Source organism: Vulpes vulpes, chromosome 14 (assembly GCF_048418805.1).
Source record: "Vulpes vulpes isolate BD-2025 chromosome 14, VulVul3, whole genome shotgun sequence".
Lineage (NCBI taxonomy): Eukaryota > Metazoa > Chordata > Mammalia > Carnivora > Canidae > Vulpes > Vulpes vulpes.
In genome coordinates this window covers 10,024,892-10,040,819 of record NC_132793.1, presented here as the reverse complement: position 1 = coordinate 10,040,819, position 15,928 = coordinate 10,024,892, and the positions used below count along the sequence as shown (strand labels likewise).

At 47.2% G+C, this 15,928-nt stretch overlaps 1 protein-coding gene across 5 annotated transcripts in view; it reads right to left on the bottom strand.

The window, feature by feature from the left end:
* The window catches only part of NFATC2 (nuclear factor of activated T cells 2), a 161,783-nt gene that overhangs the window by 67,967 nt on the left and 77,888 nt on the right, over positions 1 to 15,928 (bottom strand). For all 5 annotated transcript variants that reach the window (XM_072735566.1, XM_072735563.1, XM_072735562.1 and 2 more), the window contains exons 4-5: positions 12,084 to 12,286; positions 10,956 to 11,128 (exon numbers count right to left, since the gene is read on the bottom strand). In XM_072735566.1, coding sequence (XP_072591667.1) covers positions 10,956 to 11,128; positions 12,084 to 12,286 — 376 coding nt within the window. The remainder of the gene's footprint in view (positions 1 to 10,955; positions 11,129 to 12,083; positions 12,287 to 15,928) is intronic.

Below are 15,928 nucleotides of genomic sequence, written 5' to 3'. Positions count from 1 at the left end.
GAGTCCCGAGGAAGAGGCTGTCAGCGCCACTGTACAGACAGAGGAACAGACGCTCGGCACTCACTCCACGGGGGGGGCAGCCGCGGCTCGGGTGAGGGCTGGAGCGCTGGGGGGTCCCGGGGCCTAGCTAGGGTGACCCTCGCGTGGGGCTCCCCTAAGTCGGTTCCCCATCTGCAAGCTGCAGCTGTTCACAGTCCAGGGGAGAATTCACAACACGTGTATTCGGCTCAGTACATTTCACAAGGTGACCGATACTAAACCCTGGAGTTTCTTGAGCCGTTTCCACGCGCAAGGCGCTGGCTCGGGGTTGCTGTCTTAGAGCCTTTACTTCACCGAGACCGTGCCAACCACATCCCACGTGTCTACAGGTGCTACTGTGCCCACTCCTGTTGTTCCTGGTGGATCCTGAGCCAGAAGCCAGATTTCTCAACCTTGACGGCCAGAGTTGCTCAAAGTAATGCTCCCAGGTCCCTGGCAGCCAGATTACCTGGTTGGAGGAGGCACTTAATAAACATGCGGATGCTCAGCTCACACCCTCAATCTCCTGCACCCAAACCTTCCTAGAATTTGCATGGTAACAACCTTTCCAGGCGACTTGTCGTACACATCTGTTTGAAAGCCAACGTTGACACTGAAGAGGCCACCTGGGGACAAGGGGACCTCCTCCAGGGGATGCCCCCGCATCCTCAGAGAGCCCAGAGGTAAAGCAAACAAATCCAATTAGGCTCTGAAAGAGGAACTGAAGAGAGAGGCAAACAGCAACCAAAATTACCCTCCTGGGCTCCACTTCCTCCTCTCTCTCTGATGCAACCTCTCACACCTATGGCTGTTAATTGGAATGACACCATCCAGGACCCGTGAGAGGGCTCTCCGGGAGCAGGGGCTCACACCAAACCCCCATCAGGCCCCGCTGACTCTCATTCAGCCTTTCAACCATTAGAGGTTCCAGACCGTCCAAACCATACACCCTGCCCTGCTCTACCCAGACCAGGGGCTGCCGTTTTCAAGCCATCCTGAGGACCCGGCTCCAGCCCCTGGGTGACGTCTAGACCCTCCGCTCCACATTAAGCTTCTAGGTGGCCCTCACCAAGAGACTTCCCGGGGCTTCCCGCCTGCCCCCAGATTCTGGTGCGTCATAAAGGGGCTTGGGGCTCCTGGGTTTTACAAGCTCTGAATCAACAGGGCACTGTTGGTTTAACCAGTTGGGGTGTTTGCTTTTTTCAGCAACAGGGGCTGATGCAGAGCCAAGCGGCAGCAACAGGGGAAATTCACGCGGGCGCGGGGTCCTGCAGGTCTGCCCAACGCAGCCTGGGAATGGGGGGCATCGCTGCTTGCCTGTCTTCAGGGTGCCCCGTCATTGGGGTATGTGGCCAAGAATTACGATCTACCCAAAAAACCTCAGGAGACAGGCAGGAGAAGCTGGTCGGAGAAATCTGATTCTGCAGAGTGGGTGGATTCTGCTAATAATAGCGAGTAATTACAGCTGCCATAGAGAGTGCCTCCGATCCCAGCCACTTCACATATACATTTTTTGGTTGATGTTATAAAACACACATGAGGAGGCAATTTAGGGCCATGGATAAAAGGATGCTGCCAAGTGAATGCCCGAGTCCAAAGCCCAGCTCAGTAACCTCTGAGCATTGGGACCTTGGGCAAGTCACATAATCTCTCTGGGTCTCTCTTGCTTCATCCCTAAAATGGGAGTAATCATAGCACCAACCTCATAGGGCTGTTTGCAGATTAAATGAATCAATGCACAGGAAGCATGTAGCATTTTGTCAGGCTCAATGAATGTTGTTTACATTTATTTTTGCTGCTAAACTTCATGAGACCACTAAGTGAGAATTATTCCCGTCTTGGTGTTGGGGCACGGCATCTCCCAGAGGAAAAGCAGTATGCCAGAGAGCTCACAGCTAAGTAAGGCAGACAAGCAGAATCCGAACCTAGACTGTGGCACTCTACCCTGAGGGGCCCCTTTTGAGTAAAGGCTTTCCCGGTGGGACAGCTGCCAGCCAGCCCAGGCAAGGGGGGGGGCCTCCCATCAGTCTCATCCTGGCCCGAGCACTGACCACCCCTGGCCACGGCGCTCCAGCTGCTGTACATCCTTCTCCTCGCTACATCAGGCTGTCATCCTTGGCTGTGAGCCTGGCCCAGCTCAGAATCCAGTGCTGACTCAGGCCTTGCCTGAGACCCGCCCCATAGGTCCCTCAGCCCCTGCCCTGGAGATTACCGGGTATTCCCAGGGAAGCAGGAGGTGGGACAGCAACCCTCCCCGAGTGTGGGGTTCACCCCCGTGAAAGATCTGTCAGCATTCACCCCACAGGAGTGGGGTCCGGTCTGCACAAATACATGGAGCCTGCAGTGCATGTGACCACCTTCTAACTCTGGGCTTCATGGGGCTTTCTCACATGCAACAGTAACATGTACCCTGTAGGGCCGGTATATGTCATTGCACTGAACCCACAAAGCACTAAGGGCCACAGTGGGTACCATGACCTTTCTTGCTTGCTCAGATATTACTCTCCTGTTCCAATGTGCTAACAGGCGGCCTCTTCAGAATATTCCCATATATCTCCATTATAACAAGACCCTTCCTGAGGGCAGCATGAGTCTCCATTCAACTGATGAGCTTTCTAGTCACTGAGGGACCCAGGCAGCTTGGACCCTTTAATCAAAGGACATGGATGTCACCCCAAGCTCTGCCCCTCTTCTTGCCAGCAGTGTGGCTGCAGCAAATCACAAAATGCTTCTGAACCTCAATCCACTAGAAGAAAAGCTCCAAGAAGGCAGCATTTCATGCCTCAAACACTCACTGGCACCTGTCAATAAATGCTTCTGAATGAATGAATTGATCGAGTCTTTAAAGTGAGCCTTGCAAGGCCATGAGGAGGCTAGAAACAAGTCAATACATGTGAGAGCCATGGGCAACTTTGACCTTTCAATCAGGTTGGTTTTGCCTTCCCTGCCACTGCATAACTAGCTCAATAAGGGGCCATAACCTTTGGTCAGATAACCGTATCAATCAGCAGGGAAGCCACCTCAAGCCTGGGCCCCTTCCCCTAAACCTGCATTCGCCACCTGGCCGACCCACTCCACTGGCCAGATAACCATCCAGGTCCCTGGTCAGCAGTACGGTGTGCTGCTTGGTGCTAGCTCGCCTGAAACAATTAGCGATTGTTAAACACCCACACCTGCTATTGCTGCCTAGGCTATGGTCTCTTGGCAGTGACAGAGTAGCAGTCAGAGGTATACGCAAAGCTGCTCTGTAGAGCCATGGGAAGGGCTGTAAACAAGCATGTGTGAGACATACCACAGGAGAGGCATTTGGGTTATCCTAGTGTGATCTCAACTGGCACCTACTGTATGATACACACACACACACATTTAGCCCCCCACAAGTACCAAGAGACAGGCATGACCACTATCCCCATTTTACAGATGAGGAAACTGAGGCACAGAGTTTTAAGTAACTTCCTGGGACTATATAGCTACTAAGTGGCAGAGGCAGGTTTTGAACCCAGGCCCAGACCTAAACACCAGCCTAAACTGCTTCTCCCCATCATGGAGGTTTCTGGTGTTTCTGAAATGTGGCTTCTTGGCTCAGAAGTCTCCTTGGAAAGCAGGGGCTGACAAAGGCCTGGCCTACCCACTCTCTGCCTAATGCCCAAATTTCACTCAAGATTTACTGCTACGGGAGCTCAGGGGAGACAATCTATTGCCATGGGTGGGAGGGCATCCACAGGCCTATGAGGGTTGCTGAGCTGATCTCTGGTTTATGTGAGATGATGCCAATCTTGGGTTGCAGCCCAAATTAATCTGTTGCTGGTGATACACCTCCACCTTGGTGTCCTGAGATCCAGCACAATGTGGATGTCATGCTGGTTTGGTCCCTTGTTAGCTGTGTGACCACAGGCAATTTATTTAACTTCTCTGTTCTTCAGTTTTCCCAGCTGTGAAATGGGAACACACACTGAGTTCGCAGTGTTTTTGATGAGCCAACAGCAACACAGAACATGCTTGACTCACAGTAAGTGACTGATCATTTTTCCTCTTCCTTTACCTCTTCCCTGCCGGGTCCTATTGTCTCCCTTCTACCTTCATTTGGTCTTACTAACATCTACTGTGTACCTGGCACTGTGCTAAACAAATTTGAAAACATAGATCCCATCATGTCAGTCCCCTACTTAGAACTCAAGACTTCCTGTTTCATTTCGAATAAAATCCAAGTCCCCAGCTTCATCTCAGGTCTCTCCTGACCCCTCTTCACTCCACACAGCCTCCCTAGCTGCTCTTCTGTTACCTGAAGACCCAGCGCTCATCCCTGCCTCAGGGCCCTTGCACTTACTGTATCCTTCCACTAGGCCATGCTCCCCAACTACTCAGTCCCAGGTTAATATGAAACTTCTTTCAAGAGGTCTCTCCTGATCAGCACACGCAACCCTGCTGCTCCCTGCCCCCAAGTCACCAACACATGGTCCTTGTTATTTTCATCATGCTTAGCTGTGTGAATGATGGTTTTCATTACTTGTTTATTGTTGGTTTTCCCTACTAGAATGTGACCTCCATGAGGGCCAAGACTTTGTTTGGATCACTGTTTCATCCCTAGTGCCTAGAACAGTATATCATGCACTCCAAATATATTTCTAAGTGGACAAATCCACGTTAAAAAGCCCACAGGAATTATGTGGGTCCTCCCGGCTTCTGGCAGAAGCAGGTAGACAAGTTAAGCAGCCTTGCTTCATGAAGCAAAGGAGGGAATATGCCAGAGTGGTCCCACTGAGTCTAAGGTCTTTCCTGAAGCAACCCTGCATGATTGCCTGCCTAGGAGACTGAAATGGAGCAATGAAGGAACACTGATGAGGGAAAGAACACGGTTGGGTTTTCTAAGCTCTTGCTTTCAGAAAAGGGCATATGAAACAAGCAGATTTCCAGATGGTGAACCATGGACCTCGACCCTACCTCACACCCTACACAAAAATTAGCCTCAGATGGAGTATAGCCCTAAGCCTAAAAGCCAGAATCAAAAAGCTTCTAAAAGAAAACATAAGATAATACCTTTGCTTCCTTCAGACAGCTAGAGATTTGTTGGGGGAATGCAAAGAGCACTAACCCCAAAGGAAAAGAAAATGATAAATTAGGGCTTCATCAAAATCAAACAGTGATGCTCGTTAAGAAAATAAATAGGAAAGCCACAGACTGGGGAAAATCGTCATAACACATACATTGACAAAAGACTCCTATCCACAGTACACAAACAACTGCTGCGTAATAACAATAAAAATATGAGTAACCCAACAGAAAATGGGCAAAAGCTTTGAATGGACACTTCACTAAAGACACTGAAACAGCCATAAGCACACAAACTGGAGTCTAGCATCCTGGGTCACTGGAGAAATGCAAGTTATGCATAAAGAGGTACAGCTCAGGCTCCCTGTAATGGCTACTAGTAGAAAGACTGGCAAAATCCAACACCAGGGACACCTGGGTGGCTCAGTGGTTGAGCATCTGCCTTCAGCTCAGAGCATGATCCCAGGGTCCTGGAATCGAGTCCTGTGGGGAGCCTTCTTCTCCTTCTACCTATGCGTCTGCCTCTCTCTCTGTGTGTCTCTCGTGAATAAATAAATAAAATCTTAAAAAAGAAATCCAACACCAGTGAGGATGTGGTGCAAATGGAACTCCCATGCACTCTTGCACAGAGTATAAAATGATTTAGAAAATACATAAGCTGGAACATATCTTTCCACCCGTGAAGCAGCAAATCCATTCCCAGGTATTCACCTGGGAGCAGTGAAAGCATCTGTCCACAAAAGACCCGGAACGAGAAGGTTCGTGGCAGCCTTCTCCTCAGCACCCAAACCCCGCCTGCAAGCCAAATGTCTATGAATGGTAAATAAACGAGCATTATAGTCACACAATTGAATAGTGTTTGGCAAGAAAAAAGAATAGACTATCAAATCACACGATAATAGCAATGGATCTCAAAACCACCGTGCTGAGCAGAAACCGCCAGACACAAGAGTACATGCTGTCTAATTCCATTACATGAAGTTCCAGAACGGGGAAAGCTAAGCTACGGTGATAGGAATCAGAACAGCGGTTGCCTGTGTGCACGACTGGGGAGGAGGCGCTGGCTGACGGGGTGCGAGGGCCCTTCCAGGAGGGAAGGAAATGTCCTGTGTCTCGTTTCGAGCTGTGGTCACCCAGGTACCGTGAATTGTCAAAAATCATTCAGCTGAAGACTCGCAGTCTGCACCATTTCTTGCATCTTAATTATACCTTAGTAAAACACAGTTATGTCACCAAATGGGAGAGAACGAAAAGAGCTGGTGAGAAAATCCACGTTCTGGTCCCCATCATATACCCACTCCCCAGTTCCTGCAGAAGGAGCAAAGCGAATTTCCATCCTGTGCTGGGAGCGGGTAAGACTTAGTGGAAAACTGCTTTTGGTGCTTTCTGAAACTCGATTGACAGGCCCCTTCGGGGCAGGAAGAAAATCCACGGGGAGGTTCTCACGGGACAAGGCCTCTGCACCTGTGGAGAGCCCCACTCCGTCCCCTCGCTGCCTTTCTCTCCCCCAGGCAGCCTGGAAATGCTTGTTTTCACTATTTCTTTTTTTAAAACAAACATTCTAGAGATAGTTGCTCTGTGCCAGGCCCTGGCTGACACCCTCTGGTCTCCATCCTTACATGAGAGAGACTGGTAAGTAAACTGGGTTGTCAGCACAGAGTGGGGGCCCCATGCCCCGTGGGGTCAAGGCAAGCATCCTTCTTGAGGGGCCAAGTGAAGAGCAGCCTTGGATGACGAGTAGTGAACCCAATGACTAGAGGGTAGGAGGGGTGGGGGAGGCAAGGTTTTCTCACAGCAAAACCACCGTCGACCTCCACTTAAAAGTCTCCCTGTGGGGCATCTGGGGGGCTCAGTGGTTGAGCATCTGCCTTCAGCTCAGAGCATGATCCCAGGGTCCTGGGATCAAGTCCCACATTGGGTTCTCCACGGTGAGCCTGCTTCTCCCTCTGTGTCTCAGCCTCTCTCTGTGTGTCTCTCATGAATAAATGAGTAAAATCTTTAAAAAATAAAATAAAAGTCTCCATGCACAGACCCCACCACTGACCAGCAGACTTGCCATCTCTGGGTGGGGTTTGGGCACCATACTGTTTTTTTAAGAACTCCCCAGGTGACTCCAACATGCAGCCAAGTTTGAACCAGTGTTCTGGATGGAGGGGACAGGATGGGCAAAAGCCAAGAAAGAAGTCAGAGAAAGATCCGAGTTGGTTTGGGAACTGAGGGACAGAGAAGGAATGCAGCTGAGGCAGTGTCCTGGGTTGAGCAGAGCCCCAGCCAAAACCTTCCAGCCACCCAGAACCCCACTGTATTTGGAAATACGATCTTTGAAGGTGTAAATAAATTAAGGATGGAGGGCAGATCACACAGGAGCAGCGAGGGTCTCGAATCTCATAAGAATGTCCTTATAGGAGATGGACAAGGACACAGGGAGGAGAGGGGCATGTGAACAGGAGGCAGAGATGAGAGTGATGCCCCCACAAGCCGAGGAGTGCGAGACTGCTGGGCTCCAAGGAGGAACCTCCAGAAGGAACAACCCTGCTGACACCCTGATTCCGGGCTCTGGCCTCCAGGACCGTGAGAGAACAGAAGTCTGCCATCGCAAGCCTCCCTGTCTGGGGCATCCAGGCATGCCAGTCCTAAGGAAGTCCTACAAGAGGGACCCAAGGGCTCAAGCACCACAAGAAACTAGCAGTTGAAGCTGAGAACACAGAGGAGCCCTGAGGAAAGGAGAACTGTCCCATCTCCAGGCTCTGGAGGAGGGAAGGCACCGGCCCTGCGAGCCCAGTGTGTGTTTGCCATCGGGGAAGACCAGGGTGTCCTCGGAGAAGTGGGAGGTACCCAGAGCCAGGGAGACTGGAGAAGCTTCAAAACAGGCTCTGCTGGGGCACCTGGGTGGCTCAATGGTTGAGCATCCCCCTTCAGCTCAGGGCGTGATCCTGGGATCCCGGGATCAAGTCCCCCATCGGGCTCCCCACAGGGAGCCTACTTCTCCCTCTGCCTGTGTCTCTGCCTCTCTCTTCCTGTATCTCTCATGAATAAATAAATAAAATCTTTAAAAAAAATTGGCTCTGCTGACAACCACGGGAGGGAACTAAAAGTATGTCCTTGGCCATACCGAAGGATCTCATGGAAACAGAGAAGTAATGTGGTATAGAAAGACATGGATTGCCTGTCTGCGCAAAGGGGAGAGCTGACCTCTGACATGCTGACCTGTGAATAAACAAATGTAAGGAATTGACTTTTCTAGCAAATTAGTCACTTTCCAAAGAGTGGCCTTCAGTAGTTTGTTCAAGTTTGGTTTTGGGGTTTTTGTTTTTGGTTTTGTTTTTGTTTGTTTTGTTCTTTTGCTAGAATCTGAGAGCTTACCCTTGATCCCTAAGACATTAGTACATAAGTGGCCCCTCTGAAGTAAGTAAGCTAGCCTTGCAAATAAGTACCAGCCCATGGAGTGTTTTTCTTACCAACTCACCTTCCCCATAGGGTATACACTAAGTCAACCAGTCAATAAATATTTATTGTATAAATACTGTGTCAACACAGGCTACAGACTAAGTGTCAATAAATATTTATTGAACATCTCCCTAAGGATCATACGGTAAGTCCATTAGTCAATAAATATGTGTAGAACTATCAGGCACCGGTCTAGGCAAATAGGACACAGAAGGCAATAAAAATGACAGATGATTCTAAGAGAGAGAGAGAGAGAGCGACCAACCAACTGGTGGTTTAGTCTGGAACTGCAAGAAATGGTGGTGTTCTAGAAACCTTAAGAAGGTATTTCATAGAACTGGAAAGCTGGAGACTCTGGCTCTGCTCCCTACTGAGTAAAAATGAGTGAATCACTCTACCAAGAAAGTCTGTTTCCTTATCTGTCAAAGGGAGGTAGCGGAATCAGCCAAATAGAGGGAAAAAACCCTATGTGCAAGGTTGTCAAACAACTTTATAACACCCTGAAGACCTTACCGGAGCTGTATGTGGTTCAATGGTGATCCTTAAAGTCTCAGCTCAACAGGAGACACATTGACCTCAGGGACCCACGATGGAGAGGGACAGGGGCTCCGGCATGTGTTCTCTCCTGAGGCCTCCTGCTCCCCACCTTGCTACAAACCACAGCCCCATCCTGTAGTGTGACTCACTTGCCAGAAAGAGGAGACCTTATCTTCTCAAAATCCCCCAAATTACTGAGGAAGAGCCTGAGTTTCCTTCCCAAAAAACATCTCGAGATGTTCAAAACCAACAGTGGAGTAGGGCAGCCACCATGACTAGCACTCAGGGGACAGGGGTGGGGTCTGCTGGGTAGAAGAGGGGAATTCCAATGTTTCTGCGCTGACGTTTTCAACACTTGTTTTCCCTTGTTGTCTGCTATTGGGTCTTTCTCATCTAACATCAGAGGATAGGCTCACCACTGCGTTCAGTCTAATCCACATCGTGACTTGCAAGGCTGGAAGAAATCACAGGGCCCCTTCATCTTTTTCCAAAGACCAACCAAGACCAAGTTCTGGCTTCACTCCCAAAGAGGGCCCACGCTCTCTCCTCCCTGGCTTCTAGTCCTGAGGGCCAGACGTCCTCAACCCTCTCTGCATAAGATATTCATGCTTTTGCTTTACTCATTAATGTCTGATTAAGACTACCTCTGATTAATCAAAGCCACATGAAGATTTCCTCTGATCCACACAGTAGTTTGAATTTGTTACTGTTTTTTAAAAATCAGGAGATTTTTGGTTTGTCTGACAAAGTCAGAGGATCTGGCCGCCTCTAGTCTACATGCCCGCGTGGAAATATTGGCTGGGGTGGCATAAAGGCAGCCCGTTTAGGTGGGGAACATGTCCTTCTGCTCCCTGGTCTCCACCACTCCCTACTGCTACCCACCAAAAGCCACTCCGCTCCTCCACGTGACCCCCCTGGCTTCTGCCGGCAGCAGATTTCTGTGACACCAAGTTATGGTAAAATGTCCAGCAAAAAGGAAAAAGAATCCTGAGACATAATTGAATACAGAACACAACTGTAACAACATAAAAAATACTCTTAGAAGAGACTAAAAAAATCATATAAACAGCTTTGGTTTCCGCAACAACGTTTACTTTTTCTTCTTTATGCTTTGGCAAATGATTTGCGAACTCTCAAACCCTAAGCAGACAGTAAGTTTTGCCATGTCTGACTACAAAACTTGCCTAGAGTCCCCATGAATGAGCTCAAAGCAGCTTCTTCTTTCGAAGCCTGATGAGAACTGAGCCAGTTTCTGCTCGGGGGCCCTTCCACACAGCAGGTCTCGGCCATTGCACACTGGATTATTCTAAGATTCCTCTGCACTTTTGTTTGGGCATCTTTCCCTGTTCAAATCCCAGCCCTGCTGGGACAAGTTAGCCAACCCTTCAGCTCTCTCCCACCTCTTCTGTAAAATGAGCATCATGGTACCAGGCATTGCCAAAGACTGCTGTGAAGATTCCACGAGCTATCGAGTGCTGAGTGCTCAGCACTGTGACCAGCAGCGTCACCGCTCAATAAGCGAGAGCCACTGGGAGTCCCTTCTGATTGAAATGAGAGGCCAGGAAAAGAAAACGAGGACGCTGTGTACAGTGAACTCACTCCTACTACATCAACCTTTTTTAAGACCAAATCACTTATACATTTCAAATCTTCTAAACAAAGCTGTAGGCTACTCATTAGCTGTATTATTCTTTTAATTTCCTGTGAGACCACAGAACCTTCCACAAGTAAACAGAAGCAGAGAGAAATCGTTACATGTGCTCTGTCTCTGGGCCCTATGGTCCTCCTGGGCCCCCTGTGGACCCTTGTGGGTCCGGGGTACTCTTGCTGGGCACCTTGCCCAGGGGGGACAGTCACATACAGTACACTTTGCAGAGGCCGACCCTGCCCAAAGCCCAACTTACAGCACTCGATGGGGTTAGATGCTGTCTGCAGGGAGACGATCCTCCCGCTGGACTCTGGGATGTGCACTCGGAAGACCAGCCGCACCCGCGTGTTCTTCCTGCCAATGTCCGTCTCACCCTTCCTCAGCTCGATATCGGCGTTCCTAAGCTTCAGGATCCCCGCACAATCAATGCTGCCAGGAGGTGGAGAACCCCATTTAGAACTGACCATCTCGGTGAAGAGATCACCCATGAAACCACCTTACTCATTTAACCAAAATAATACCACCAGCTATGGTGGATGGGGAAGGGCGGTGGCTGCAGTCCATTGATAAATATTTCATCCAGGAGCTGATGCCCAGTTGGGGGTAAAACACTTCCAAAGTCATGAGCGAAATTCCCTAGTGGAAATTCCTTCTCCAGGGATATTTTTTCCTGCCAGTTTTTCTACTCTCAACATTATCTGAGAAACTCAAATATGCAACTGGTCAAATTGATTATAGACTATTCAGTAGATAAAGAGGGGTGTATCAACATTAAGGATCTTTAATTTGATAAATGTACTGTGGTTACAAAGGAACGCAGTCTTGTACTGAGGAAATGCACACTCAGGCATCTAAATGTAAAAAAGTCACTGTGTTTGCAACCAACTCTCAAACAGCTCAGGAAAAGCCGAAGAGTGAAGGGAATAATAAAGCAAGTTGGAAAACATTCGTGATGGACAAATGTGAGTGAACAGGAGACAGGAGTTCTTTGTAAAATTCTCGTGGTTTGGAAGTTTGATATTATTTTCTAATAAAGAGTTTGTTTTAACTCCAATACATGGGTGCAATGTCTCCCAAATTTTAGCTATATTGCTACTGCTTTGTGAGTTTCAGCCTTTCTGCATCATCATTTAATAATTTTCTTTAGGCCAAACACATTTTTAAATGTCAATAAATTTAGCCTCATCCCAAATAAGACAATCCAAAGATATATGTGTTCTCCTCCTGATACTTTTTAAACAAATCTTTAAGGGTCCATCACAGAGTGGGAAGAACCATCCATGGTTTCTTCCACCAACTTCAGAGTCCCCTGTCCCAAATCCCTGCCACTTGGCCCCACTTGCTTCCCCGTAAAGACCCATCACCCTTGGCCCACAGCCCTTACGTCGCCCTCATGTTGTTTTTTGGCTCCAGAGGGATCTCCAAGACTTTGGTGTTGCCCACAATCTTCTCATAGCTGGTGGTAGTGACGGTTTTTCCTGTGATCCGGTGCACCTGGTAGAAGGCATGGGGCTTAAGGATCCGCTCATCAGCTGTCCCAATGAAGATCTGAAGACCCAGGGGCTTGTTTTCCATGTAGCCATGGAGCTGTGAGGGAGAAAACAAAAATCAGATTATTATAGCACCTTTGGTATGCAGGGTGTTGCTGGGTATAGTCCCACCAAGATCGGAGAAGCTCATGGGCAGCAGAAAGAGCACAGGATTGCTGCATCATCTAGAGGAATGGAGAACTGGAAGTAACCTTGAGATCCAACCAGAAGGGCTGCTCAAATAAATTACAGATATCCTCTCTTAATTGGAATATTAAACAACCATGAGGATGAATGTAGTAGATCAGAGCTGCATTTATGAGGAAACAGCCAGAAACTCCCAGAGCTCAGTGTTGTCAGTAGGGTGGTGGGGAGAATGTCACATGGTGCTGAAGATAGAAAATAATCAGGAAAGGTAAATAAGAGCTCTTGACAATGGTTGCCTGGGAAGAAGGAACTCACACTTTTTATATGAATATATTTTTTAATTAAAAGTTTTTTAATTAAAATCATTAACAAGTTATATTTTTTAATCAAAAAAAAAGAAAAAGAAAGAAAGAGAGAGGGAGAGAGACCAAGGCAAAAGTACCATCATCTGAGTCAAAAGAAAATTAAAGACTGGAAGAAAATGTGGGTAACATAGAATAGGCAAAGGATTAGTACACAAATACATAAAGAATGCCTACAAATGAATAAGTAAAGGACAAGATTCCTGGCCATCCTACTAAAAATTGAGTCTTACCCTCAGTGGGTAGGACTATCTCCTTCCTTCTTCTCTATCTCCTCTTCCTTCTTTTTATCCCATCTAATATTATTATATATTTCTTTGATTCCTTTTGGTTAGGTCTTCCTTTCTTCCTTTCTTTCTTTCTTTCTTTCTTTCTTTCTTTCTTTCTTTCAAGAGAGAAAGAGAGAGTGTGTGCACATGAGAAGGGGAGAGGGGCAGTGAGAGAGGGAGAGACAGAATCTGAAGCAAGCTCCATGCCCAGCATAGAGCCTGACATGGAACTCAATCTCACAACCCCGAGATCATGACCTGAGCCAAAATCAAGAGTTGAACACTTATCCAGCTGAGCCACCCAGGAGCCCAGGTCTTTCTCCTACAACTATCTCTTCAAGGGCAGGCATGTCTATTTATTTTACTTGCCACAACATCCCTAGCGCCTAGAATGCTGCTTGGTACATGGTAGGTGTTCTGGGACACATTTGCTGAATGAATTAACAAAATTATCCCACATAAAAATGAGCAAGAAATTTGAACAGGCAATTCACAGAAAAACAAATGGCCATTAGTATGGAAAAGATGTTCAATCTGACTTATAAACAGGAAAATGCAAATTACATAACTATGGGATATCATTTTTCACCTGCTAGATTGGCATGCATGTTGGTATTTGATAAAATCACCTGTTTTAGAAACTATGGGCACACAGGCACTCCCATGCACGTGATAAGGACATAACAGGGTATAACTATTTTGTTATTATTTTTTTAAGGATTTTATTTTTTAGTAATCTCTATACCCAGTGTGGGGCTGGTATAATCCCGAGATCAAGGCTTGCATGCTCTACCAACTAAGCCAGCCAGGTACCCCTTAAAGAGTATTATGTAGCAGCTATTATAATCAGAAATACATATTCCCTATGACCTGCTAATTCCATTTCTCACTATGTACCTTTAGAAGAAATATTGTGCATTTAGGAGACATGCACAAAAATGTTTACGAAAACAAATGGAATAATAATCGATTAATTACAGCAGTAGGCTTCTGAGTAATATGAAATGTCCAGGCTAGGAAATAGTCCAGCAATTAAAAAAAAAACACAAAAAACACAGTAAAGATCAATGAACTAACCCAGAAAGATCTAAGACTTACTGCTGAAAAAGATGACAATTTGCAGAAAAACACAATACAACTTATTTTTTTTTAATGCTAGATGTTTGGGATCTATCCATTGATACAGATATAAATGCAATAGGAAAAGGTACAAAGGGTTGTATGCTAAAGTGACCACACCATAGTCACTTCTAGGGATGGAGGAGATTAAGGTTAAGAAGGTGGTCAGAGAAGACTACCACTTGATTTACAATGAATGAAGAATCTATGCCTAGAAACTTGTGAAATGTAACATTAGTTTTAAAAATACACACACACACACACACACACACACACACACAAAAGAAAAAGAGGATTGGGTTGAGACTTTGAAGATGGTGTCTCATCTTGCCACTCTCCCCCTGAAAAACACTGTTCCATTCTTGGCAAATCATGCGAGCGTGGGGCTGTGACAAGTGACAGCTTCCAAAACCCTACCCTTCTCTGCAGATCTACAAAACTAGGATCTCTAGTCAACTGCCAAGAAACAAAGGCTCCAGGGTAATGGGAGGGTTACACATGGTCTAGAACCATGCCGGCCAGTATAATAGATACAAAAATTAAAGAAAATGGAAAATCCAATTTCTCGGTCACACTAGCCACATTTTCAGCACTCAGGAGCCACAGATGGCTAGTGGCACAGATACAGAACATTTCCATCAGCAAGTTCTACTGGACAACACCCGTCCAGAGAGATGGAGTTCTTCTCAACAGCCTCCTAAACACCATATAGAGACAGGCTGGGAGTGGAGCAGAGCCAGATGACACCTCTTTTAAAACCTGCCAGGCCGCGGCCCACAGCATTTACATGTCTGATACACACCCAAGAGGCGCCCAAGGGCAAAGATGGAAATCCTGAGTGGGAGCCTCTTATCTTCTCCCCCAGGCAAAGAACAGTGTACTGTTCTCCTGCAAAAATCACAGGAAGAAGGTCAGAGTTCAGATTTTGTTTCTGTTGGTTGTGCTTTGTATTTGGACCCAAGATAAATATATTTCCTCACCTCCTCTCTTGGATTTATTGGGAGGTAGTAAACAGAGTATTGCACAGTGTAGACAGGAGTAGGTTGGATAGATAGCGAGCCCTGATGGTCTGTTTCCTTCCTCCTCCCCAGGATGGAAGAAGAAATTGCAGCCTCAGTATATGTACTCACGGTGAACATCCAGGAGACACCTGAAGATATAATGTGCCACATCCCTGTGGATCCATCTGAATCCAGCAACTTCTATCTCTTTCCCTGCAGGAACACTGGCCCACACACCACTGTCCCCCAACTGGCCCCTTCTGGCTTTTTACAGAATAGTCCAATCACCTTTTTAAAAAAAAATGCAAATGAGAGACACAGACACTCTCTTGCTTACAACTCTCCAAAGACTTCCTGTGGCCTTAGAAAAAAATCCTAACTTGGTCCCATGGTCTATGAGGCTTCCACCAGCACAGAGTCTCACTTCTTCTCCCTTCACCCCATTAGGTCCCTGCCAAAACCCACCGTCTTCTGTTCCCTGGGTACACCGAGCTCTCTCCCCCACCTCAGGGCTTGTGCACAGCCCCCTTCTCTGCCTAGAATGCTCTCCCACTGGTACATTCTGTTTTCAGATACTTTCAGGTCTTTCCCGAGCCACACCCAATGCTGGAAACAGCTTCTCGGGCCTTGCAAAAAGCCACTTGTTAAAGTTTTAGAAATTTTAAGAGCCAGTGGATGCCACTTTGGTAACTTGAAGTCAGCCACAGTAGGGATATTTATACCACAAAAACTGGCAAATGCTACACATCAGGGCTCTTTTTTTTTTTTCCAGAGAATCGGACACTTAACATTCTCGAGCATA